Below are 26,152 nucleotides of genomic sequence, written 5' to 3' on the forward strand. Positions count from 1 at the left end.
TTTTAGTAAATAACAATGAGAGTCAATGCTTTCCTCTAATTGTTTAAAATGATAGTGTTTCTAAGGAAGAGCTTCCAGCTGTTTTGTCTGACCTAATAGGAACTCTTACCCTTATTAGCTCAGGATCTTGCTCCCGATCCATTTGCAATTCTCTTTATAAAGCACAGATGACTGTGACATTTGGCTCGTGGGATGATCAGGAGCGTGTGCCTTGCATGCTGTCCTAGTTGGCACAGAGAGGGGTTAGGAATGACCTTCTGGATTAGAGGCTCATTCTTTTCCTTGTTCTTGTGTGTTTCCAACTACTTTGGCTAGGACGGTAGTGAGAAAATTACTCTGGCATGCAGAGTGCAGGGATCTCAAATGCATGAGCTTAAATGGCAACAGAAATGGCCTGATGAGAGGTATGACATGTATGATCAGAGTCTCATCATACTTCAAGTCTTTTCTAAGAGAATGGAGCTCCACTTTGGTTACACACAGAAACATCTGGAGAGCTTTTAAATTAGGTCCACACCCAGGCCACAATGCAGACCAAACTACATCAGAATCTGGGGAGTGGGAACCAGGCATGGTTTTTTTTTGTTTTTTTTTTTTGCGGTATGCGGGCCTCTCACTGTTGTGGCCTCTCCCGTTGCGGAGCACAGGCTCCGGATGCGCAGGCTCAGCGGCCATGGCCCATGGGCCCAGCCACTCCGTGGCACGTGGATCTTCCTGGACCGGGGCACGAACCCGTGTCCCCTGCATCGGCAGGTGGACCCTCAACCACTGCGCCACCAGGGAAGCCCCGGGCATGGGTATTTTTAAAAGCTCCCCTGATGATTCCAAAGTTCAGTCAAGTTTGAGAACTGCCTTGAGGGGACTCATAGAATGTTACAACACAGGAATGTCTCTTGATTTTGAAATTGAGGAAAATTAAGAGAGGTCAAAGATGTCAAAAGGCCAGGTAAGGGGGAAGGCAGTATTCAGACCCACGTTTTCCAAGTCCAAAGTCTGTACTTTTGATGCCTCATAAGAACCAGAAAGCCCTGAGTCACTATTAGGCAATGGTAGAAATAGAATGGAAAGAAATGAAACAAGAAGGGCATATTACTGATATAAATATTTAGTGAGAAAGAAAACTAAGCAACGAGAGCATCAATTTGCATCATTATGACCTTTTGGGAATAAGCTTTTGGGAGAAGTAAATAACCTTACAGTTATTTCCTATAAACTGTAAATTTGCTGGCAAATACCTTTGAACACTGTACTTCCTTGGTGGTGCAGTGGTTAAGAATCTGCCTGCCAATGCAGGGGACATGGGTTTGAGCCCTGGTCCGGGAAGATCCCACGTGCTGCAGAGCAACTAAGCCTGTGCACTACAACTACTGAATCTGCACTCTACTGAGCCACAACTACTGAGCCCGCGTGCCACAACTACTGAAGCCCACACACCTAGAGGCCGTGCTCCACTACAAAAGAAGCCACTGCAATGAGAAGCCCGTGCACCGCAAGGAAGAGTAGCCCCTGCTTGCCGCAACTAGAGAAAGCCTGCGCACAGCAACGAAGACGCAACTCAGCCAAAATAATAATATATATATACCTTTGAACACGAAAATGCGTGCTAATTAAAAGTGAATCGTCTCAGTGTTTGATTTGGAAATTGGAACAAATACTGGACTAAACATGAAGCAGAGCTATTTTGGGCAATTTGGGCTAAAAGCAAATACTCTGATAGGATGTTGACAATGATCTTTCTAACATCATCTTAACTGATATTATCAGGCAGGCATCCTTTCTGGAAGAGGGATCTATCTAGTGGCTCATCTTGGTGTTGGCCCTACACAGTGTGTACGAACGAGAGCTGGTAAGTGTGCGGACACGGAGATGGATAAAGCCCAATTCCTCCCAGTTCAAATTGGGCTTTAAGAGAGGAGCACTGGGGCTTCCCTGGTGGCGCAGTGGTTGAGAGTCCACCTGCCGATGCAGGGGACGCAGGTTCGTGTCCCGGTCCGGGAAGATCCCACATGTCGCGGAGAGGCTGGGCCCGTGAGCCATGGCCGCTGAGCCTGCGCGTCTGGAGCCTGTGCTCCGCAAAGGGAGGGGCCACAACAGTGAGAGGCCTGCGTGCCGGAAAAAAAAAAACAAAAAGAAAAACAACCGAGGTCCAGGAGAAGCAAACACTCTTAGCCTAAGTACTAAGAAGGTGGTGGCAGAATCAGTCCTCTAGAAATTGGGGGTGAGGGGAGGGGTGATACAGAGGCGGAACTTGATCCGGAGGATTTGACAGCGGAAGGGGGTCTGTACGGTAACTGTGTTACCAAAAGCCTACGTGTACTAATTAGGAAAACACTTAGGTGTGGTACATGTGATCCAATCATCAGGATATTATTATTCCTGACCTTGTCCTTCCTTCCTTCCTCAGGATCTTTGGATGCTGATTTTATTTCTGGCAACTGTACAAAACCAAAAGGCCAAGGGGATTAAAAAAAAAAAAAACAATGAAAAAACCAAACCCATTATGGGCCAAACTATCTCAGGGCCTCTGGGATTTGCATCTTTTTTGAACAACGTAAGCAGAGATGTCTGTCATTCGGCATCCGTATCCTCCTTTGCCTTCCTGGGCACTGTGCCCTCTGGATCTCCTCTATCTCTGTCATTTGGGCCCCACACCCTCCCTCAGCAGGCTTTCTCTGACTCTTGCCTTCAGCTTTTGTCCCAGGGCCGAAGGCTCCCAAATCTCTCTTCTTGAGATCCCTCTACCTGCCTTCAGCCTGGTATGCCCAGCTGCCTTCAGATCTATTCTCTCGGATGTTTCTCTTGGACATCACCTCAAGCCTAATACATAAAAGAGAAACTCATACCCTCTCTTCACATCTCCTCCCTAAAGCAGCTTTCCTTCCCAAGTTGCCTACTGCTCTTCCAGCGCATCCGTTTCCTTATTCCGTAAACTTGGTGTTACGTAACTAACAGATGCCTCGCTTTTGCTCCCAAGTCAGCAGCCAGCAAATCCCAGGGAGTCTTCTTCTGCAGTAAGATTCAGCCCTTTTCTTTTCCACAGCCACCAATACTATGCACCTAACACTCCCTTCTGTATCAAAATCGAGGTCTTCCCTCCATGGATTGTCTGTCATGCTGTCGGCTCCATAGAACCCTGTTGCTGATAATTCAACGCTACTGTCCTTATGAAGAACCTAGAGTGGTTTCTTAAAGGACATATTCCAAGCTTGCACGTAAAGTTGTTCATTAACTAGTTCCATTGTACGTGTTTTGTTTTGTTTTTACATCCAGTCAATAAATATGTACTTTATTTACATAGTTATTAAGTTAACATGCTCTAGTCCCCCTACTGTGTGCCAGGCAGGAATACAGAAATATGAACAGAATATGGTTTTTGTCATTTTCTGAAATGTGTACAGCCCAGTGGTAGAATACAAGCACGTATGACAGTTTACTTAAGATTCAGTGGGAAAAGTGCTACAGTAGAGGCAAATCAAGATGTTGTGAAAGTCTGGGGAAGAAAACTGGGACCAGGAAAGATGTTATAGATGATAAAAATATGCAACAATGCATTGAAAGAAAACCAAGTATTTGGTAATCTGCCCCTTATACCCTTAAGCAAGAGACAGCCTCCAACATACCATTTGTACACACTTCCCTGACTCACTCTAAATTGCCCTCCACCCTCCCACAGCCTCTTTAAGAGCTCTCCAGGTCTTTGCTAATTCAAATTCTGCTTTCTTACAAGTCCACCTCAAGATAGTTTCCCTCAAGCCCTCCCCCCTCTTATCTTCACCTTCTTTTTCTTCTCCTTTCAGTACTGCACAATATCATTTCTTAACCAGAATGTTGGCACTAGGACAAAGGATCTCAAACTTAAATAGGTATTTGAATCACCCTCAAGTGTGATCCATCGGGGTTTAGCTAGGAAGGCAGGAATCTGATTAACAGGTTCCCAGGTGATTCAGGCACAAGAGGATCTTAAGCCACTTTGAGAAACACCGGTTGAGACCTCTGTGGCTTCCTTCGAGTTCTCCATACTGGCTGTCCACAGCCCACAGGGACTAGCTAAGCATATGTGGGTTGCTGAAGGCTCTGGGCTCCAAGTATTCGCTTAGGTGACCATTAGATACATCAATTATCAATCACATTCAGAGAGTCAAGAAAAGTGACTCAGTCAAGTGGATAGAACCGCCCTCTCTGGAGGAAACTGACTCCTGAGGTGTGAAATCTCTCTGAGTCACCAGCAGAGCAAGAGGAAATTACATTTGCTGTCCTCTCAGAACAAGCGCAGCCGTCGCCCCTGATGACCTCCGTGTGTCTCAAATAAATCACGCTTTCAGAGAATACAGAACACATGCAAGTTCAAGAGCTTATAAAAGAAAAAGCCTACAGGTACACGATACACTCAAGGCCGTCACGCGTAGCCTCACAACCTCATAAACGGGTGCAGTTGCAAGAAACAAATATTGCTAATGCACCTCGCATAAGCGTTCATGAAAATGAATATGACTCAAATCAGGAGGGTTTGACAATAAAACGAAGCCCGAAGTCGCCCTTATGCGCGGCCCCTGTCCTCTCCAACTTCCCCAAGCCCCAGCAAGCAGCCCCTCCCTGCCCGGAGCGCGGCCTCCTGTGGAGGCGGGGCCGAGACGTCGGTGACGTGCTGACGTCAGGGCGTGCGGACGCCCAAGTGTCGTCTGGCGCGGAGCTGGGCCGGCTGCAGCTCCTGTCGCCAGCTTCCTTTGCGTGAGCCGCGGGGTTCGTGTCGGCGCTCTCTGCCCTTCGCCCTTCGCCCTTCGCCTCGTCCCGGTCTCCCCGGCCCGTCCGTCATGGTGCCGTCGGCGCGCCTGGCGAGGCCCCGCTGAGCCTCGGCCCGGCGGCTAGCGCGGCTCGGGGTCACCATGCCTACCCGTGAGTGGCCGGCCGAGGGTCGGATCGGGCGGGGAGCGTTGGGAGGCGGCGGCCCGCTGGGCGCGCACTCAGGTGTCGCCGTCCGGCGGGGCGGTGGGGCAGGCGGGCCTGGCCGGGGAGAGCCAGGAAGTGCCGGCGACCGGCCGAGTTAGTTTCGTTTGGTCTTAGGCTTTCACGGTGGGGTGGCGTGGGAGCCCGTTGTAGAGACGGGGAAACCGAGGTCCGAGCGCTAAGGACGCACGGCTAGTAAGTGGCAGAGCTGCTAGTAAGCTTGACCCGTGGGACTTGGAAGTCCAGCTCTTTCTCCAGCAGAGCTAAATGGCACTGTATGGAAATGCTGAAAATAGCTCCGTCCCATCGCCATTGCCTCCTCACTTGCTCGACGACCAGGCATCTCCTGGTGGGACGCTCCGGCCTGGCCCAGAGCCCTTCCCCGCGGCGCCCGAAGTCCCAGCTGCCCTGACTTTTCTCCGTGACACGTCCCGGGGGTTGAAGCAGGTGCTCGTTGGGGAACTTGTTGGACCCACCGGCTTCAGATCCAACTGGATCTGACAGCTGATTCCAGTGGCAGTTGATTGAAATTGCAGGTGTAGGCAATTTGAATAAGACGCGTTGAATAAGATTCTGGAGCGTGGGCCCTGGAATCTGCGTGTCCTGCCAGTTACTGAGGGACCCTGAAGTTTGAAAATTGCTGGATAGTGCAGGCGTTTTGGACAAACAGGATACTATAACACTACCAACGACAAATTTTAAAACGACCCAGAGACTCACCATGTGACTTTAAACCCGGTGACCTATCTGGATATGTGCAGACTAGGGAAGCTCCTGATTTTGGACGTAGAGCAAGCATGGTGATGATTGATTCGAGATTCTTTTCAAGTAGGGCTCTTGCAAGCGTTTCATGTTGTAGAATCTTGAAACACTTGTCTGTATGTTTCCAATTAGTTCATATTTCTTAGAATTCATAATTTTTCCTAATTGTCCTTATTTTTGTAGACACATGGGACATTGGATTTCCAGGTCAGCCTCAAATGCATTTTTTGTCCAGTGGTGGATAAAGAGGAATTATTTCCTGATACTAGAAAGGTTTATGTAACGCTGTTACAAATTTTTAAACAATCTTGATGTAAAGATTACTAATAACTCCTCATATATGTATGGGTAAGGTGGATTTTGTTCCCTTAACCCAGTCCTGTGTGTCCTAAACTTGATGTTCTTGGATTTTTGTATCTCGTATGTATGTCAGCAGTTTATATTTTAATTTTATTCTTCTAGACTGGAGGAATATCATCATCAGTATTAATTGTCAATTTATTGTTCCTAAATTTATATTTATGTTAACAAGTAAATTAGCACTGTGCTAATCTTTTACTTTCTTAGAAAGCAAAGGGGGTGGGGGAGGAACACCTTTCTTGAAAGTTAAGGCTTCAAGTGGACTTTATTGGTAAAATGGCAATTAAACAGAGTTTTTTTAGTTATGTTCTAAGGTTATATAGGCGCATAGAGTGGGTAGAGGACTTTTTTTTCCCCTTAATTGTGTGATTTACAATGCAGAACGACACAAGGATGAGCCATGGTGTACTTTGCATAGTTAGTATCCGTGACCTGACTGGAGGGCAAGTGAAATATTTGAGTTATCTATCATTGCTGTTAATATTTATTATGGTACAGTTTCTGTGATTGCTTAAACGTGTGGTACCGATTGGTGGTACACGTGTGAAGTCAATTGTGTTCATAATTGCCTTTTTCTCTTCTTTTGTGACCAGAACCACCAAAATAGCTGTGATCGTGTATGGATGTTAGTACTTCCCAGAAATTCTGCATGTAGAATAAGTAATTTCCAGGAACATTATTATTTTCTTTAGGGATTTTTTAGGAAGGAACACCCCCCGTGCCCCGCCAGTAAGCGAAGCTTTTTTTCTTTCTAATGTCAGATGAGTTAGGAGGCTCATGTACATGCTCAGCCAGTTAATCCTTAAGCATTTAGTGAAATAAATGTAATGCTTTTCTGTAAAATGAAAGTGTTGGAGATGATCACTAGGGTCTTCTCAGACTCTATAAAGAGTGACCCTTATTCCAAGCCATAGAATTATTCTACTCTTGCTGTTTTGTTGCTTATTTGGAATATTGATACCCTCAGTCATTGAAACTGGAATTGGTAAGTAAAATCCAGTGGAGCATAGTACACCCCTGAAGGCTGAATGATGGCATATCTCATGAATGTTAATAGTCACGTCATTGGACTTACTTAGGAGAGCCATAGACTCTTTTTCAGAAAACAGCTACCTGGAAGGATGTGTGACAGGAAGTTGCTGCGACACAGGAACAGTTCTGTGGTCATGTCACTGTATATTTTCAGGCAGTAGTTTGCAATAATCACTAAGCACAGATTTCAAGACTGTTTCACTAAACGATCTTTTCAAATCTACAAACCGGTAATTTGTCACATCATTTCTCTAAAGGCCTTCATTTCATCCTCCTACACCCAAAGGATCATTAAGAAACATTTTGATTGTGAAGATTTTCCAAACTCTGTATCAGAATTTGAGTGGAAGAAACGTTAAAGCTTCTCAATCCAATCGTTTTATTTTATTTTGCGTATCAGGAGACTGAGACTCGGTGAGTTTCAGTAACTCGGCTAAGGTCACAGGTGGAGTAGAAGCAGGACTTGAACACAGACCTGGGATTAGGGTTTGGGTTAGGGTTCCTATCCATAATCACACTGAGCATAGATACTGTTTATTTTTCCGTAGCTAAGTTGATAATAGTTTATCTTTTTTAAAAATTTTCCCTGGAGTAACACTAAGGCAAAAGTGAGCGTGGCCAAAACTTACATCAGACATGTGAACTTAAAAGAATATTTAACATGTTTGCCTTTGCTTCTGTCTTGTCACAGGAATCTGAGCAGAGATTGCCGGGGATTCCAGTGGTATGCTAGGTAGATGCTTGGTTATATAGGTATAGATGTAAACTTTTTAGTAAACTACTTCTATGAAAGGGACTCGTTAGCTGACAGATAACTTGTCTCAAAGCAGGTCCAATAAAATATGCCCTTTTATTATATATGAAAACATTGTATATTGGCTAAGGGAAACTGCAACTATTAACCATTCTTTGCTGTTAAACTATACTTTCAGTAATTATTTGTGGGTAATGCTTTCTTTTCTCATTTAGATGTTGGCATTGATATCTGGCCGCATTTGTTAGGCTGTGGTAATGTGGTCCATCTGTGTGTGGATTTTTTCCGTTGATGAGGTTGATTATATTTGACTTATTTTTCAATCCATTCTTATGAAATAGTTGCAGAATATAGGTGAATTGTGAAGTGAGGGATGAATGCTGGTGCAAGTGTTTTCATTTAGAAACACATGACAAGTAAACTTGACCTGTTACTGGCTTGTGAACCTTTTGTGTTTGTTCATTCTCTCTCCCTCCCTGCCCCTCACCCCCTTTTCTCCCTCTCCCACCCAGCACCTATGTACACTGCCAGGGTTATAGCTGAAGAGTTTTCTTTCTCACAGCGACCTTTGGCCTGACATGTTTTGGTTACTACCAGATCTCATCTTTCAATCTGTCCCCACTCATGAGGACACGGGGCTGCATTAAAGATGATGTAGGTCATGGGAGATGAGGCTGGAGAAGGAGAAAGGAGCCAGAATTTGAAGGATGTAAGATGCTGTGCAATTAACGTGACTAGAATTGTGTTCCAGCTGTCACAGTCCCAGTTAGTGGCTATTTTGTAGGCATATTAGCAGTTTCCAACTTAGTGGTTACTTAAAAACTTAAAATTTGCTCTTAATAATAGAAATTGATTATTGGATATTGATTGTGTGCGAGGCAATATACTTCGTGCTTTACAGGAATGATCTTACTTAGTTGTCTCCGACATTGAGGAAGGTCCTATTTGACCAATTATAGAAATGAAGAGATTGGTTCAGGGAAGTAAAGTAGCATGCCTAATGACAGTAAGTGGTGGAGCTGGGATTGGAAGTGGGTAGGTGTGACTTCACAGTCCCAGTTCTTTTTTCACACTGTACTGCTCTGAGCCAGGCAGGAATTGAATCTGCAGTCCTCAGATCCTATCAGTTTCCTTTAACACTGTCACTTTTGCTTAGCGCTATGCCTGATCACATGATAGGTACTTGGTAAATGTTGAATAAAAGAATGAATTCTAACTGGAGTCAGAGAAGTTATTCTTTGGATACTATAACCTGAAATAACTTTTTTCCCCATAAAAACAGTGTTATAAAAAGTTTTATAGTTTATGATTAGATTCTTAGCAGACCTGCCTGAAATATTTGCAAGATCTGATACAAGAATCCAAATGGAGGCCCGCAAATCTTAGTCTAAATGCGGGTTTCTCAGTTTTTGCTCTCAGTGACTCGGCCTGGATCACTTTTTGTTCGGGAGCTCTAGGGCTTTCCTGTGCTACGTAGGATATTTCGCAGCTTCTCTGGCCTCTGCCCACTAGAAGCTAGTAGTAATCCTCCCTGTCCCCTAAAGCTGTGACAACCAGAAATGGTGGGGGGGATTGTCCCTGGGTTGAGAACCACTGGTCTAAATATTAAATGTTATAGACCAAGCTGTGGCCACAGCCTGGCCTGCTTTCCCATCCAGGGTCCCTACAATCTGCTCCCCAGAGATTACTTTCTCAACCTGGAGGTCCAAGCAGACTACAGGCCTGACCTCGTCAGCAGTGATCTGTTGGGTCAGGGTGGGGTCTTGCCTGACCCTGTCCAGCTTCTTTGGGGAGCCAGAGTGAGAAGGTCCCCCCCGCCCCCCATTACCTCACTTCCATCTCGGGAGTTTGGTACAGTTCTAAGCACCTCCTAAAGCTATTACCACCTGAGTAGAGGGGCAGGTGGGTGGAGGAAGCCCCGCTTTCTCGGGAAACTCCATCTGCCTGGACTCCCACTTCGGGTAATTTGGGGTGGGCAACTTCAAAGAAAAACAGCTGCCGCCATCTTTCTCTGGTTTCCTAGGATGCGATTTTCAGTATTGTCCCCTCCCCCACCCACACGTACCTCTCTAAAAGGAAAGGAAACTGTGTTTTGGGAAACAGAGGCCCTTTCCCCCCCACCTCCACCCCCGAGTCGAGTGAAAGCACTAGTTCTTAGGAGAAAGCCACATCTTACCTATTATATAGTTCAACTTAGGTATGGAATGACCCCAGGTCATCTGAATACTGGGTGGGTATTCACAACTGCATACTTCATACTACCTTTATGGGGGATGGAAAGGTATGGTATAGAAGTATTATAAAAATCTGTGGCTAAAGATTTGAAGAAGGATTCAAAGTTAACATCAAATAAAAGATCAGTATTTGCAGTATTTATACAAATCGGAAAGCAAAATACCACCAACCCTCTGTGGTTAAAGCACACACCTATGCTTGTCAAAGTCTAAGTGCAAATGGTTGATAAAGATTTGGGGGGAGATGGTTCAATTTTACTACTAAAGAAATGCTAATTAAAAGCTGAAATCATTTTTGGTTTACTGCATTACTGAAGACTTTTTAACAGTAATAGGCAAAGGTGGTGGTGAGGTGCAGTAGAAAAGGCAGAAGTTTAAATTGGTACAACTCTTGGAAGGTAATTTGGCAATATTTTATCAAGTGCTCTGATAATGCTTTTACTCATTGACCCAGCAATTTCACTTTGGGGAATTCTTAAGAAATGATTAAAAACATAAACTGCACTAGGATGTCTGCCCTGAGGTGTCTGTCACCATAATATTTATAAAATAGTAAAAACCCAGAAACTTTAATATTCAATAATGGGGAAGTGGTGCAAACATAGAATATTTGAATATTTGAATATAGAACATCCTTGCAACAAAATGTCATGCACCCATTTAAAATACTTATGAAAGCACTGGGATTATGAACTGTTTTTATTTTCTTTTCTATAATTTGTGTCTTCCAGAGTTTCTACAGTTAGCGTATAATCCACAATCAGAAAGAATTGCTTAAGTTTTTTGTTTTTTACAACTTTACCATAATTTTTTCAACATTTTCATAATTCTTTCCACAACCTAAATGAAACAAAATATTGCCCTGAACTGGTTCTTCCTTTAGCCCATAGAAAAGAATTTTGGGTAACTGATCAGATAGTGTTGATTGTATGTGTATGTATATATATGGCTTAGGAGCACAGTGCCTTTACTCTCTGATTGCTATTGCTGTCAGGTGATAGCAAATGCTTATCATTGGTGTTTTATTCTGAAAGGAGGAAGAAATGATTTCTGATTTATTAAGTGGTGGTTTCAGTTGTGAAAACCTGAAAGGTTGAGATGAATCACTTTGGGTTTGGTTTATTGGGAGTTTGTAGGCTTGTTTTGTTTTGTTTTTTTTCCCTGAATGATTGTGTATTGTAGAATGAACACAATTCTAGGGAAGTATGATCACAAAGTGAATGTTGGCAATTCCTCCTATGATTAATATGTCAAACCTGTCAAAATTCTTTCATCATTTGTATTTGCCAGGTTTATTCCACTCTTGAAATGAGCCTGCTTTCGCATATGCTCGAAGTCAAGCAGGAGCTACTATTCATTTTCCTCTTTCTGTATAGGCTGTCATATCCTCCCTTCTGCATTTTTATTTACTGCTTGCTAACTTTAGGTATTATTAGATAGCATGATTCTAATTTTCATTAGAGAAGGAATCACTACTCAGGTTTTTGTCATTGTACCTCTGCATCAAGTTTGCCATATTCTAAAAAATGGGCATTAAACCTTTTGCTCTGCAGTCTTGAAGAGGACTTTCATTCCCCTCAATGCCATTATGTTTGGTTTTATTCTTAGTTGGTGAGTTCATTACCAGACCTCCAGGGTATTTCTGCTGTACTGTATCCAGTACGTTTCTGGATAATTCTAAGTGTTCTTCACACCCCTGCTATTTAATCGGCTTTTTGAACAGCTATCTTGGCAAATTGCTACAAAGTTCTGTGGGCTGTGGTTGCACTTAACTTTAAATGGATCTCACTCCCGCTGGGTAGGGAAAATGAAATATAAGATGTTCAAGTTTGCTGTGGTCAATTCCTGGGGCCTCGTAAATGGCAAAAGGTACTGGCCAGGCTAAAGGACTGGCGTGGAAGTTGAAAGGAGTGGTCCGTTTATGACATCTGACATAAATTGTTTTTTGAACTTACTTATAAGTATTTTTATTAACTATTTGATCCGTTAAATGGAAAATGATAATACTTCTCAGGGAAATGTAGATACAGTAGAATTTATGTAATTGTGCTTTAGAGGTAGAAATGCTTTATGAACATGTGATTAGAATCAGAATTAGAATTGCTTCTTGGATTGTTACCCTTTGCTGCAGCTGGTTCCAGAAGGGCATCTACAGAGGAGGGTAGTCCAGGCAGATGTGTAATAGCTAGAATTTTGGGTCTAAGTTCCTGTGGGGTTTTCCCATTCTCTTAGCTGGCTGGACGATGTGAACTTCAGGGGTCCAGTTTCTTTTTCAGTTCACAGCCCAGATCAGAAACAGACTTAAATAATTTGTCTGCTCCATGCTACCTTTTCCCTTGGTTCCATCCTGCTTCATCACTTGGTCTTCCAAGGATGGGAGCACCTTTGGGAAGCTGCCCCAGGTTTGTCTTACTGTGCCATCTTTACGAAATGGAACAGCTCAGGTCCAGGAGATTGAGGAAAGAAACTGCCCCAGGTCAGTTCTATTTGTATGACCTTTACTAAAGCTCCACCCCCTGGCACAGGATTCTCATTGGGAGTTCCTGAGCATTACGTGTTGTTCTTGATCCGTATTGGAGGGTGGCACAAGGGAAGTTTGAGCTGCTAGACCTAAGTTTTCAGGATGTCTTCCATGGAAATATAATAGGGACTGCTGTGTGGAGAGGGTGCTGAAGAGACTGAGCAGGTAGGCCTCTCGACCTGACCCGGCTTCAGCCGGGCCAGCTCTGTTTTTAATCTGTCTTACGGTAAGATTCTGCATCCAATTTCAGGAGGTAAATAACATTGGCTCCTTTTTAAAAAGTTTGAAATTTATGGTCTTAGACATTAGAATGTGCCTTCTGACAAGAATGCAAGATATTTTAGAATCAAAAGCTTAGGAACCTAGAGGCAAAACCAAAGCCATTTAGCTGATGGTGCCTCACCCGCTTTTGCTCTAATGACCTCTAGGAATGGAGCTGTCTCGTCTCTCCTTGGAGTCGTTCCGGTCATAGGCGCCGTCTGTATACTCTTGGAGTCACAAGCATTCTCTTTCAGTCTTTCTTCCTGCTGGATTTCTCTTAGGGATTGATTCACTCAGCAGATTATTTTAGTGCCTGCATGTGCAAGGCAGTGATAGGTGGGGAATATGGAGATGAATAAAGCAGTGCCTAGCTTTAAAAAGTTTATCCAGTCTATAGAACCTTGTGTAGATGGCTATCACACAAAGAAGGAAATGCAGGCCCCCTGAGACAGTGCTGTGGGGTTCACAGAGAGACTGCAAGGAAAAGGTGAGTGGAAGATGGCGTCCTCCGCCTGAGTAGTTACCAGAGGTGAGAGTGCGGGTTGGGGAAGTTAAGTTGAGTCACGCAGGTGGCAGTAACCAACAGCTGGCGGGAGTAAGTCATTGGTGCTGGAGAGCGTGACGACTTTAAGGCCATATATATATTTGGTAATTCTGTCTTTTAAGCAACACATACTTATCAACGCCTAGTATGTGCCAGCTATTACAGGCACTGAGGCCACAGCAGTACCTCATACTAGACACGTGGGCATCACCCCGGCCATCTTCTCTGCTCTCATGAAGCTTAATCTGGGGAGGAAGACAAGTGCTGACCAGACACTTATCTTCCTCAGCAGACTAATTACAAGCACCTAATGTCTGTTTTCTTTGCCAACGTATATATAGTTTTTGATACAGTAGGTGGCTCATGGTACACATTCGGTGTATATTTGTAGAGTGACTCAGATTACTAAAGGAGAAACACAGGTTGCTATGGAAACACATGAGAGAGGTTGGAGGGAGAGCAGTTAGAGGTTATTAGAATACAGTAGTCTGAGTGGTGGGCTTTGGGACTTGGATGATAGTAGTGGGATAGATTGCAGTGTACAAATCTGAATATTGTTGAGAAAGTACAATTCATAGGATTAATTGGACGAGGCGTTGAGGGAGAAGGAGTCAGGATTCACTCCCAGATTTCAGGCTTGATCATTTGGGTGAACTGCTCTGGTATGATACAGGGACTTTCTGGAGAATGAGCTGTTTGGGAGACTTGAGATGGCAGGTGCATCCGTTGTAGGGTATGTTAAGTGTGTGGTGCCTTACAGGACTTTCAGGGTACATTTGTAGGAATAACAGTGGATGAAATTACTAAAGGATAGGTTGTAAAGAGAGGAAAGATGCTGAGGCAGATCCTCGAGGAACGTGTTCATTTAAGAATGGAATCGGCAGAGGGAGCAGGTGGAACATTGTTAAAACAAATGCTTGCACGACAAGAACTAGGTAAGACTCACGACAGTCCATTTATTTATAGAAGCGCTGGAAGCGTTTCAATGTAGCAAGGAAAAGAAGCTGGACAGTCTCTTACTGTTTGATGTGAGGCTTTTGACAATGATAGTTTATGAAGTGTTAGGGAAAAAAATCTTACTTTAAAACCTTAAAGATGATTGTATGTCTTAATTGTGGTATGTACTGTCCTGTACTTATGTCATTAACTTGTCACAGCTTCCTAGCTGAGGGGAGAGATTGTCAAATTATACTTGGTTGAGAGGATGTAAACTCTTCTGTAATTCCGGGGTAGACAAGCTAAATTGTGCAATGTGCGGGTAGAAATTAGGGAAGCTCCACACATGTAATCTACAACTTTCATATAGAACTAAACTATTAGTAACTTATCATCCCGTGCTGTCTTCTTTGAGTCTCACTGTTACGTGTATTTGTGGAAGAACTGAATGCTCGTGGCAGATACAGGGCTTATGTAAACTTGCTGAGGAACTGCTTTACTTCAAACAAAGACCTGAGGGGGCATTTAGAGACTGGAGCTGTCACCTGAGAGCATCAGTTAGCCCTCTGAGTGTTGAGCACCACATTCTCCCCCCACACAGCTGATACTCCTCTTTTTTCCCTTCCCTATCCATTGCTTTCTGCGTGTTTACTCAGTGACATGGAGTAGACGGCCTCTATTCTCTTTTCAGCAGCAAAGAAATATTGCTGCTCTTTTTGCTGCCTGCCCTGATAGGGTACAACAACATGCCGGTTAAGGGCTGAAAAATTTTAAAAGCTTTCTATCCAGTGGTTTCAAGAACATTAGGGAGGGGTGAGTAACAGTTAAGTGTGGTCTGGCTGCAGAGCTTTTGCTGGAATGGCCGTTGATTCCACCATTCTTAATTTTTTAAATCTAAAATTTCACTGTGTTCAACCTTTCTAAAGAATCTGAGTATTTACACAAAAGTGAGATGATTTTCTCTTGTTCCGTTTTAATTTTCAAGAGTGAATAGTTTCTTTTTGTAGTTGTAGTAATAACATGAATACTACAAGTGTGTATAGATTTCCAGGTTCTCCCTTTGTGTATAAATGCCACAGAAAGTTGCCCTGTTCTTTATTTCTCCCATGCATTCGTTGTTATAAGTCTTACCTTTGAACTTGAGGAAGATATAGTAATACATTGAAATCTTCAAATTTCAAAATCTTCAGCATCAGATTTTGGCTTATGATTCATTAAAAAAGATATTAGAGAAGATTAGATTGCCTTCTTAAGAGTTTTGATTAACATAAAAGTCAGTTGTGCATGCTGTGACCATAATGTGTATAATAAATTAAAAGAATACCTAATTTAAAGAAGTCTTAGGCTTTTAACATTGTGTTACCCAAGTGAATACAAAATGTTTAGAGTCTTTATGCTTTAGCTGGAAGTTTTGGGGAGACTATGTCAAGCACTGAACCTTGAAGGTTTAAATTAGTAGCTTAATGTTTTTTAAATTAAACTTTGTACTTAGCTAGACCCACTCAGAAAGTCCTGTGTTATATTTTCCTATCTTCAAACTTTGGATAGAGAAATTAAATATATATTCTGTTTAGATACATAGTGAGAGTGTTCCCTATCTTTCCCTTTACTGTTTAATCAGGAAGTTTAATCATCTCAATTCAAATGAAAATCTTCAACATATGGCATAGACGTGGGTGTTGTGAAATCTGTAAGAAGAATCAATGCCGTTGGTATATTGAATGTATTTGTTCTGAAAGTAATTTCGGAAGTTACAAACACCCCAGATTTAACCCTTTTGTTGTTCTGTGACTAATAAGGAAATAAGAATTTGTTAAAATTTAAGTCAGGGAATTTTAATGCTGTTTTGAATTTTGCCTGAAATAACTCATATCCTACTTTTGAAATATTCAGAGAATTTTTAATTAAAAATAACTCAAACATCTGGTTCACTGAGAAAGATCCTAGTCATTGTCTATGGTGGATTCTTTATGTTTGTAATGGTGACAAATTAGTATCTTCTGATTTAAGGGTTTATTTTCCTCACTACAGTGCCTTAGCTCGTTTAAGCACAAATTGGATTTGGATGTGTTGATGTTTTTTTGTTTTTGTTTTTTTTTAAAAGAACTTAGCTAGAACTCTGCAGAAAACCCCACCTTTATCTTTTTTCAATATCCAGGTTTTCCTTGTGGACAGTAGGGTAGCAGTAGGGTTTTAAACTGTGACCTCAGTAGTACAAATACTTACTAAGGTCACAGTAAGTATACTGATGGAAATAATTGATTTTTAAAAAGAGCTGTATTGAGATATATAATTTGCATACCTGTGTTAAGTATATGGAAAGATGTGATTTTTATGTAAAATAAAAACTGTACAAATTACCTGAGCAGTGATTATAAATGTGAAATCCTAGATGCCCAACCTTTCGTTTCCCCCAGATTTTGATTCAGCAGGACTCAGAATTCGATAAATTGCACGGTGTTAGGAGGCGTGCTAAAATTAAAGATACTGAGTGGCAAGATTCTGAAATTCTAGTTCTTTTTAACCTCTTTATTATAAATCAGATATTTTTTCCTCTGGATTTTAAAACCTACACAGTATATTTTTAAATTTAAAAATCTGAAATCATCCAGTACCAGATCACCATAATCCCAAAACGAGTGTTTTAATTTGTAGAGGGGAGAATTAACTGGACTTTTTCCTCTGCATGCCCAGATTATAATAAAGCAAAGGATTCCCACCTTATTTCTGCAAAGTAAAAATGGGTTGTAGCTTCAAAACTGAAACTTGCTTTAAGTATGGATTTGCTGCTAGAGTTTTGTGAAAGTTCACATATAAATGCTTCTATTATTTTCCTTGTTAGTTTTGGGAGTCTTTCGTTGTTACACATTGAAACTCACAGTGCACAGTGGATAGGGAAGCTTTAAGACATCCTAAACAGCGGTTGTCATTTGGCTGTGATTTTGTAAAGTAATGAGGTTCTCTCCCCCTTTTTTCAGTGGCTGAGCTCCATACAGCTCTTGTTTGTTGTCAGGTGTGCTGAGAATTCACCAGTAACTTTTTGTGGGGGCAATCTAATAGCCTAACAAAAGCTTCTCATTTTTCCTTTCATGATGTTCTTGTATTCTTAGGGATATTTTAGAGCTCAGAGTAACCTACAATAGGAAAAGAAGACACTTTCTAGAAGTGGGAACTTTTGTAATATGACAGGTTCTCAGGCAGGGTGTCACTTCTCCATTCTCTACCATCTGACTTGTTGGAGAGCTTGGTAACAAGAGTATAATCTTTGGGCAGCTGTGAAATATTTTGACTGTGTTGCTCTACTCTCCATATTAAACAGTTCAGCTTATTCAAAAAAAAAAAAGCCATCTCAGGAAGGCAGTACAGTATAGAAACTGTTAAGAGCACAGGCTCTTAAGTGGATCCACCACTTCTAGTTGTGTGACCTTGGACAGATTACTTTTATCTTTCTGATTTCCTATTTGTAACCTATAGATGTTGATACCTACCTCATACAGTTATGAGCATTAAGGAAGATAAAATCTGGAATATAGTAGATGCTCAAATATTGGTTGAATGCATTCTGAAAGAATCATACTGGCAGATAAGGAATAGATAAGCACAGGGTATTCCTGGGGTAGGTCTTCTGGTTTTCTACTATATTTTGCATTATATCCATGAAACCAGAATTTGTGCCGTGGGGAACTTGCATTTAGTATTTGCTGTTGTATTAGTTTACTAGGACTGCTGTAATAAAATACCGCAAACTGAGTGGCTTGAGCATCGAATTTATTGGCTCACAGTTTTGGAGGTCAGAAGTCTGAAATCAAGGTGTTGGCCGAGTTGGTTCCTTCTGAGGGCCGTGAGGGAAGGGTGTGTTCCAGGCCTTTTGCTCTGGCTTGTAGATGGCCAATTTCATGTTCACCTGGAGTTCTCCCTGTATGCATGTCTGTCTCTTAATTTTCCCCTTTTATAAGGATACCAGATATATTGGATTAGGGCCCACTCTAATGACTTCATCCTCACTTAATTACCTCTGCAAAACCTTATCTCTAAATAAGGTCACATTCTGACGCCCTGAGAGTTAGGACTTAAGCATATGAATTTGGAGGGGGATACAGTTCAACCCGTAATAGCTATGTGAGACATGAAAGTGAAACAGATTTTTTACTTAACAATATTTCCATTTTCTAAACCATGCTTATTTATTAAACTTTGATGTAAACTGATGGCATAGTAACTTTTTATTTTGCTAAAACCAAATATTCATTTATTTAAACTTAGGGTGAAGTATATCTAGCGCTAGAAGAAAATTGGTAGAGTTGAACAAAAGTTCTTTCTTTTCATGGCTCAGTTATTTGGTATGCCACTAAATTCTCTGAAGGCTGACTTAAAGTCATTTTGGCATTTGGGTTGATTTCAGGAATGGTACATATCTTAATATCTAGCAAATACAGAATTTACTGGTCTACATGTTATATGAAATCTTACTTGTGTTAGTTTTTCAAAGCTGCCATATACAAGGTACCATAAGCCAAGTGGCTTAAGACAACAGAATATTCTCACAGTTCCGGAACCTAGAAGTCTGAAATAAGGTGTGGGCAGGGCCATGCTCTCCCATAAGTTTCTAGGGAAGGATCCTTCCTTGCCTCTTCTAGCTCTGGTGGCTGCTGGCAAGCCTTAGAGTTCCTTGGTTTGTGGCAGCATGAATCTAATCTCTTCCTGTCTTCAATGTGGCCTTCTTCCCTGTGTGTCTCCTCTTTCTCTTATCCACTTGTCTTATCTTTCTCTTTATGAGGGTACCAGTCTTTGGATTAAGGGCCGACCCTAATCCAGGATGACCTCCTTTTAATTTGATTCCATGTGCAAAATCTCTGTTTCCAAATAAGGTCACATTCACAGGTACTGGGGTTAGGACTTCAACATATCTTTTTTGTGGGAACACAGTTCAACCTGCAATGTTTGTCCATTGCTTTAAAAAGTTAGCTTCTTTTAACTTCTCTAATCTTCCAACTATTCTTGACTAGTGAATGGACAACTTTGTTATCACAGATTAATGTTCTTGAGCCTCACAATTCAGAACCCTCCCACTGTCTTGATGGTTAACCCATTACCTTGGTTTTCCAGGTAAAGAATTATGCTTCACTTTCAGCTCTTTGTCCTGTTTCAGTAGTTTGTTGCAAATTCTTTTTAAAGTGCCTTTTGTCTCGTACTTTCTTTACCAACTCAGTGTTATGAGTTATGTTTGAAATTGTTGAACCTACTATTTTATAATTTACAATAGATTGCAATTCCAGGAGCCTTTTGTAACTGGAACGTGTGTTATCTTACTGCTGAATGCATCTTATCTCTAGTACTTTTTATGAAGACAAGGTATTCTATATGGATAGAATGGTGTGAGCAGGTGCATGGGGATGAATAGGTTTGGAGCTTGATTTAAGAGCTGTGAATATTCACAGTTTTTATCTGGGAAGTAAGACTGAAAAGGTAGAGACTGTGCCCAGGTTCATCTCCAAAACAGCCTAACAATGAAGTATAAATAAATTGGGGAGATCTTTATTTTGGTAAAGTGTAACTGACTTCACTTTTTAAATCTTTAAATAAATGTGTGTGTGTGTAGCTAAAATGAACTATTAAATTCATCATATATATTTTGTAAAATAAGTGATTTGGGTTTTTGTAGGTATGCTCTGAATGAACTATCTTATAATTTGTCTAATCGTGGATACTATTTTAATAACCTTTTCCATTATATTCCATTATATTCTCAATATATTTCTGACATACAATAAAATATCTTGTAGTCATATTCTTTCTGTGTTAACTTTGCCTTAAAAAAACCTCACAGCCTTTTCAGAGGCATTTGGAAAATGTCAGTTTTGTTTTCTTTTTTTTTTTTTTTTAACTTTCACAAATTGGAAATGTCACAGTCAGACAGCTTCTGAGGAGAAATAGAAAGCTTTTATTGTGAGTCAAGGTTTGAACTTTATTTATTTATTATTATTTTCTTCTTATTAGTCATCCATTTTATACACATCAGTGTATACATGTCAGTCCCAATCACCCAATTCATCACACCACCACCCCCATCCACCCCGCCACTTTCCCCCCTTGGTGTCCATACGTTTCTTTCTCTATTTCTGTGTCTCAATTTCTGCCCTGCAAACCAGTTCATCTGTACCATTTGTCTAGGTTCCATATATATGCGTTAATATACAATATTTGTTTTTCTCTTTCTGACTTACTTCAGTCTGTATGATAGTCTCTAGATGCATCCAAGTCTCTACAAATGACCCAATTTTGTTCCTTTTTATGGCTGAGTAATATTCCATTCTGTATACGTACTACATCTTCTTTATCCGTTCGTCTGTTGATGGGCATTTAGATTACTTCCATGACCTGGCTATTGTAAATAGTGCTGCAGTGAACATTGGGGTGCATGTGTCTTTTTGAATTATGCTTTTCTCTGGGTATATGCCCAGTAGTGGGATTGCTGGGTCATATGGTAATTCTATTTTTAGTTTTTAAAGAACCTCTGTACTGTTCTCCATAGTGGCTGTATCAATTTACATTCCCACCAGCATTGCAAGAGGGTTCCCTTTTCTCCACACCCTCTCCAGAATTTGTTGTTTGTAGATTTTCTGGCGATGCCCATTCTAACCAGTGTGAAGTGATACCTCGTTGTAATTTTGATTTTCTTTTCTCTGATAATTAGTGATGTTGAGCATCTTTTCATGGGTCTCTTGGCCATCTGTATGTCTTCTTTGGAGAAATGTCTGTTTTGGTCTTCTGCCCATTTTTGGATTGGGTTGTTTGTTTGTTTGATATTGAGCTGCATGAGCTGTTTACATATTTTGAAGATTAATCCTTTGTCCATTGATTCGTTTGCAAATATTTTCTCCCATTCTGACTGTTGTCTTTTCGTCTTCTTTATAGTTTCCTTGGCTGTGCAAAAGCTTTTAAGTTTCATTAGGTTCCATTTGTTTATTTTTGTTTTTATTTCCATTACTCTAGGAGGTGGGTCAAAAAAAATCTTGCTGTGATTTATGTCGAAGAGTGTTCTTATGTTTTCCTCTAAGTTTTATAGTGTCCGGTGTTACAGTTAGGTCTTTGATTCATTTTGAGTTTATTTTTGTGTATGGTGTTAGGGAGTGTTCCAACTTCATTCTTTTACATGTAGCTGCCCAGTTTTCCCAGCACCACTTATTAAAGAGGCTGTCTTTTCTCCTTTGTAAACTCTTGCCTCCTTTATCAAAGATAAGGTGACCATATGTGCATGGGTTTAACTCTTGGTTTACTATCCTGTTCCATTGATCTATATTTCTGTTTTTGTGCCAGTGCCATATTGTCTTGATTACTGTAGCTTTGTAATATAGTCTGAAGTCAGGGAGTCTGATTCCTCCAGCTCCGTTTTTTCTCTTAAGACTGCTTTGGCTATTCAGGGTCTTTTGTGTCTCCATACAAATTTTAAGATTTTTTTGTTCTAGTTCTGTAAAAAATGCCACTGGTAATTTGATAGGGATTGCACTGAATCTGTAGATTGCTTTGGGTAGTATAGTCATTTTCACAATATTGATTCTTCTAATCCAAGAACATGGTATATCTCTCCAACTGTTGGTATCATCTTTAATTTCTTTCATCAGTGTCTTATAGTTTTCTGCATACAGGTCTTTTGTCTCCCTAGGTAGGCTTATTCCTAGGTGTTTTATTCTTTTTGTTGCAATGGTAAATGGGAGTGTTTCCTTAATTTCTCTTTCAGATTTTTCATCATTAGTGTATAGGAATGCAAGAGATTTCTGTGCATTAATTTTGTAGCCTGCAGCTTTTCCAAATTTGTTGATTAGCTCTAGTAGTTTTCTGGTAGCATCTTTAGGATTCTCTATGTATAGTATCATGTCATCTGCAAACAGTGACAGTTTTACTTCTTCTTTTCCAATTTGTATTTCTTTTTCTTCTCTGATTGCCATGGCTAGGACTTCCAAAACTATGTTGAATAATAATGGTGAGAGTGGATATCCTTGTCTTGTTCCTGATCTTAGAGGAAATGCTTTCAGTTTTTCACCATTGAGAATGATGTTTGCTGTGGGTTTGTCGTATATGGCCTGTATTATGTTGAAGTAGGTTCCCTCTATGCCCACTTTTGGGAGAGCTTTTATCATAAATGGGTGTTGAATTTTGTCAAAAGATTTTTCTGCATCTATTGAGATCATCATATGGTTTTTATTCTTCAATTTGTTAGTATGGTGTATCACATTGATTGATTTGCGTATACTGAAGAATCCTTGCATCTCTGGGATAAATCCCACTTGATCATGGTGTATGATCCTTTTAATGTGTTGTTGGATTGTGTTTGCTCGTATTTTGTTGAGGATTTTGCATCTATATTCACCAGTGATATTGGTCTGTAATTTTCTTTTTTTGTAGTATCTTTGTCTGGTTTTGGTATCAGGGTGATGGTGGCCCCATAGAATGAGTTTGGGAGTTTTCCTTCCTCTGCAATTTTTTGGAAGAGTTTGAGAAGGATGGGTGTTAGCTCTTCTCTATATGTTTGATAGAATTCACCTGTGAGGCCATTTGATCCTGGACTTTTGTTTGTTGGAAGATTTTTAATCAGTTTAATGAAAGTTTCAATTTCATTAATGGTGATTGGTCTGGTCATATCTTCTGTTTCTTCCTGGTTCAGTCTTGGAAGGTTATACCTTTCTAAGAATTTGTCCATTTCTTCCAGGTTGTCCATTTTATTGGCATAGAGTTGCTTGTAGTAGTCTCTTAGGATGCTTTGTATTTCTGCCATCTCTGTGGTAACTTCTCCTTCATTTCTAATTTTATTGATTTGAGCCCTCTCCCTCTTTTTCTTGATGAGTCTGGCTAATGGTTTATCAATTTTGTTTATCTTCTCAAAGGACCAGCTTTTAGTTTTATTGATCTTTGCTATTGTTTTCTTTGTTTTTATGTCATTTACTTCTGCTCTGATCTTTATGATTTCTTTCTTTCTGATAAGTTTGGGTTCTGTTTGTTCTTTCTCTTGTTCCTCTAGGTAGAACGTTAGATTGTTTATTTGAGATTTTTCTTGTTTCTTGAGGAAGGCTTGTATTGCTATAAACTTCTCTCTTAGAACTGCTTTTTATGCATCCCATAGGTTTTGGATTTTTGTGTTTTCATTGTCATTTGTCTCTAGGTATTTTTTGATTTCCTCTTTGATTTCTTCAGTGATCTCTTGGTTCTTTAGTAACGTATTGTTTAGCCTCCATGTGTTTGTGTTTTTTACTTTTTTTCCTTGTAATTGATTTCTAATCTCATAGCGTTGTGGTCAGAAAAGATGCTTGATATGATTTCAGTTTCCTTAAATTTACTGAGGCTTGATTTGTGACCCAAGATGTGATCTATCCTGGAGAGTGTTCCATGTGCACTTGGGAAGAAAGTGTAATCTGCTGTTTTTGGATGGAATGTCCTATGAATATCACTTAAATCTATATGGTCTATTGTGTCATTTAAAGCTTGTGTTTCCTTGTTAATTTTCTGTTTGGATGATCTCTCCATTGGTGTAGGTGAGGTGTTAAAGTCCCCCACTATTATTGTGTTACTGTTGGTTTCCTCTTTTAGAGCTGTTAGCAATTGCCTTATGTATTGAGGTGCTCCTATGCTGGGTGCATATATATTTATAATTGTTATATCTTCTTGGATTGATCCCTTGGTCATTACATAGTGTCCTTCCTTGTCTCTTGTAACATTCTTTTTTTTTTTTTTTTTGTGGTATGCGGGCCTCTCACTGTTGTGGAGCACAGGCTCCGGACGCGCAGGATCAGCGGCCATGGCTCACGGGCCCAGCCGCTCCGCGACATGTGGGATCTTCCCAGACCGGAGCACGAACCCGTGTCTCCTGCATTGGCAGGCGGACTCTCAACCACTGCGCCACCACGGAAGCCCCCAACATTCTTTATTTTAAAGTCTATTTTATCTGATATGAGTATTGCTACTGCAGCTTTCATTTCTCCATTGAATCGGAGTGAGATCCTTGCTGGGTAGAGTAATCTTGGTTGTAGGTTCTTCCCCTTCATCACTTTAAGTATATCATGCCACTCCCTCTGGCTTGTAGAGTTTCTGCTGAGGAGAAATTAGCTGTTAACCTTATGGGAGTTCCCTTGTATGTTATTTGTTGTTTTTCCCTTGCTGCTTTTAATAATTTTTCTTTGTCTTTCATTTTTGCCAATTTGATTACTATGTGTCTCGGCATGTTTCTCCTTGGGTTTATCCTGTATGGGACTTGCTGCACTTCCTGGACTTGGGTGGCTATTTCCTTTCCCATGTTAGGGAAGTTTTCGACTATAATCTCTTCAAATATTTTCTTGGGTTCTTTCTCTCTCTCTTCTCCTTCTGGGACCCCTATAATGCAAATGTTGTTGCATTTAATGTTGTCCCAGAGGTCTCTTAGGCTGTCTTCATTTCTTTTCATTCTGTTTTCTTTATTCTGTTCCACAGCAGTGAATTCCACCATTCTGTCTTCCAGTTCACTTATCCGTTCTTCTGCCTCAGTTATTCTGCTATTGATTCCTTGTAGTGTATTTTTCATTTCAGTATTGTATTGTTCATCTGTATTTGTTTGTTCTTTAATTCTTCTAGATCTTTGTTAAACATTTCTTGCATCTTTTCGACCTTTGCCTCCATTCTTTTTCCGAGGTCCTGGATCATCTTCACTATCATTATTCTGAATTCTTTTTCTGGAAACTTGCCTATCTCCATTTCATTTAGTTGTTTTTCTGGGGTTTTATCTTCTTCCTTCATCTGGTACATAGCCCTCTGCCTTTTCATCTTGTCTTTCTGTGAAGGTGTCAAGGTTTGAACTTTAAATATTCATCTCGTTTTAGTGTAAAGTGTTTTGTTTACCAAGAAGTTAAGTAGACTTCCTTATTACCTGCAAAGCAAGTTAATTTAGAAGGGAAGTATCAAAGCATATGAGTCCTTGTTAAATAATAGTTTCCATTGCTGGTCTTTTCTGTACCTTCCACAATACCTTGTATAGTACTTTCCACATAATTGGTATTCATTAATATTTGTTTTGCAGCTGAGTTGGAATGTCATGTGCATTTAGAATTAGAAGGAATCTTAGATTACTTAATCTAACCTCTAGTTTGAATCTGGACAGCAACTGACAGATGATCCTGTTTGGAAGCTCTCAGAGAGTTCTCAGTTATTTTGACTACTTTTATCGAAGTTCTATTCTTTGAGAGCATTACAGACTAGTCCTTTTTTTTACATGATGTCTTTTAAGTATTTGGGTAGTACCTGATATTTTGACATTTACTACATGATACATTCTGTGCTAAACATTTCTTCAAACTCAAAGAATGAAAATTTTTGTTAAGCATTATGAATTGCATTTGGTAGCCTTCAAATCTACCATACCACAGTCTATCTACAGTTAGTCAAATCCAACAGCAATTCATTTTTTTTGCGGTACGCGGGCCTCTCACTGTTGTGACCTCTCCCGTTGTGGAGCACAGGCTGTGGACGTGCAGGCCCAGTGGCCATGGCCCACGGGCCCAGCCGCTCTGCGGCACGTGGGACCCTCCCGGAGGACTGGGGCACGAACCTGCGTCCCCTGCATCGGCAGGCGGACTCTCAACCATTGCGCCACCGGGGAAGCCCCAATCTTTATTTTAGTAGAACTTTTATTTTGCGATTATCTCATTCTAATCAATTATTTTATCCTTCATTATTTACTAAAAATTATAGAACATCATCTAGTTCTGTATTTCAGATAGGAGACTTGTATCTTACTAAAAACTGATTAAAATAGTAATGAAATACATTACTAGATCCTTTTA

General features: G+C 40.7%; 1 protein-coding gene across 8 annotated transcripts in view; it reads left to right on the forward strand.

The window, feature by feature from the left end:
* Positions 1-4,693: 4,693 nt before the first annotated feature.
* The window catches only part of EFR3A (EFR3 homolog A), a 180,270-nt gene continuing 158,811 nt past the window's right edge, over positions 4,694-26,152 (forward strand). For 7 of the 8 annotated variants that reach the window (XR_003438377.1, XR_003438378.1, XR_003438379.1 and 4 more), the window contains exon 1: positions 4,695-4,893. Coding sequence is in view for 3 of the 8 variants with exons in the window: in XM_027132484.1 (XP_026988285.1) it covers positions 4,884-4,893 (10 nt within the window). In the remaining 5 variants the exon portion in view is untranslated. Of the gene's footprint in view, positions 4,894-26,152 lie in introns of all 8 variants that reach the window. The other variant, XM_027132483.1, reaches the window with a different exon arrangement.

The sequence above is a fragment of the Aethalodelphis obliquidens genome, unplaced genomic scaffold (genome assembly GCF_003676395.1).
Source record: "Aethalodelphis obliquidens isolate GAN/ISIS:26980383/991018 unplaced genomic scaffold, ASM367639v1 scaffold41, whole genome shotgun sequence".
NCBI lineage: Eukaryota > Metazoa > Chordata > Mammalia > Artiodactyla > Delphinidae > Aethalodelphis > Aethalodelphis obliquidens.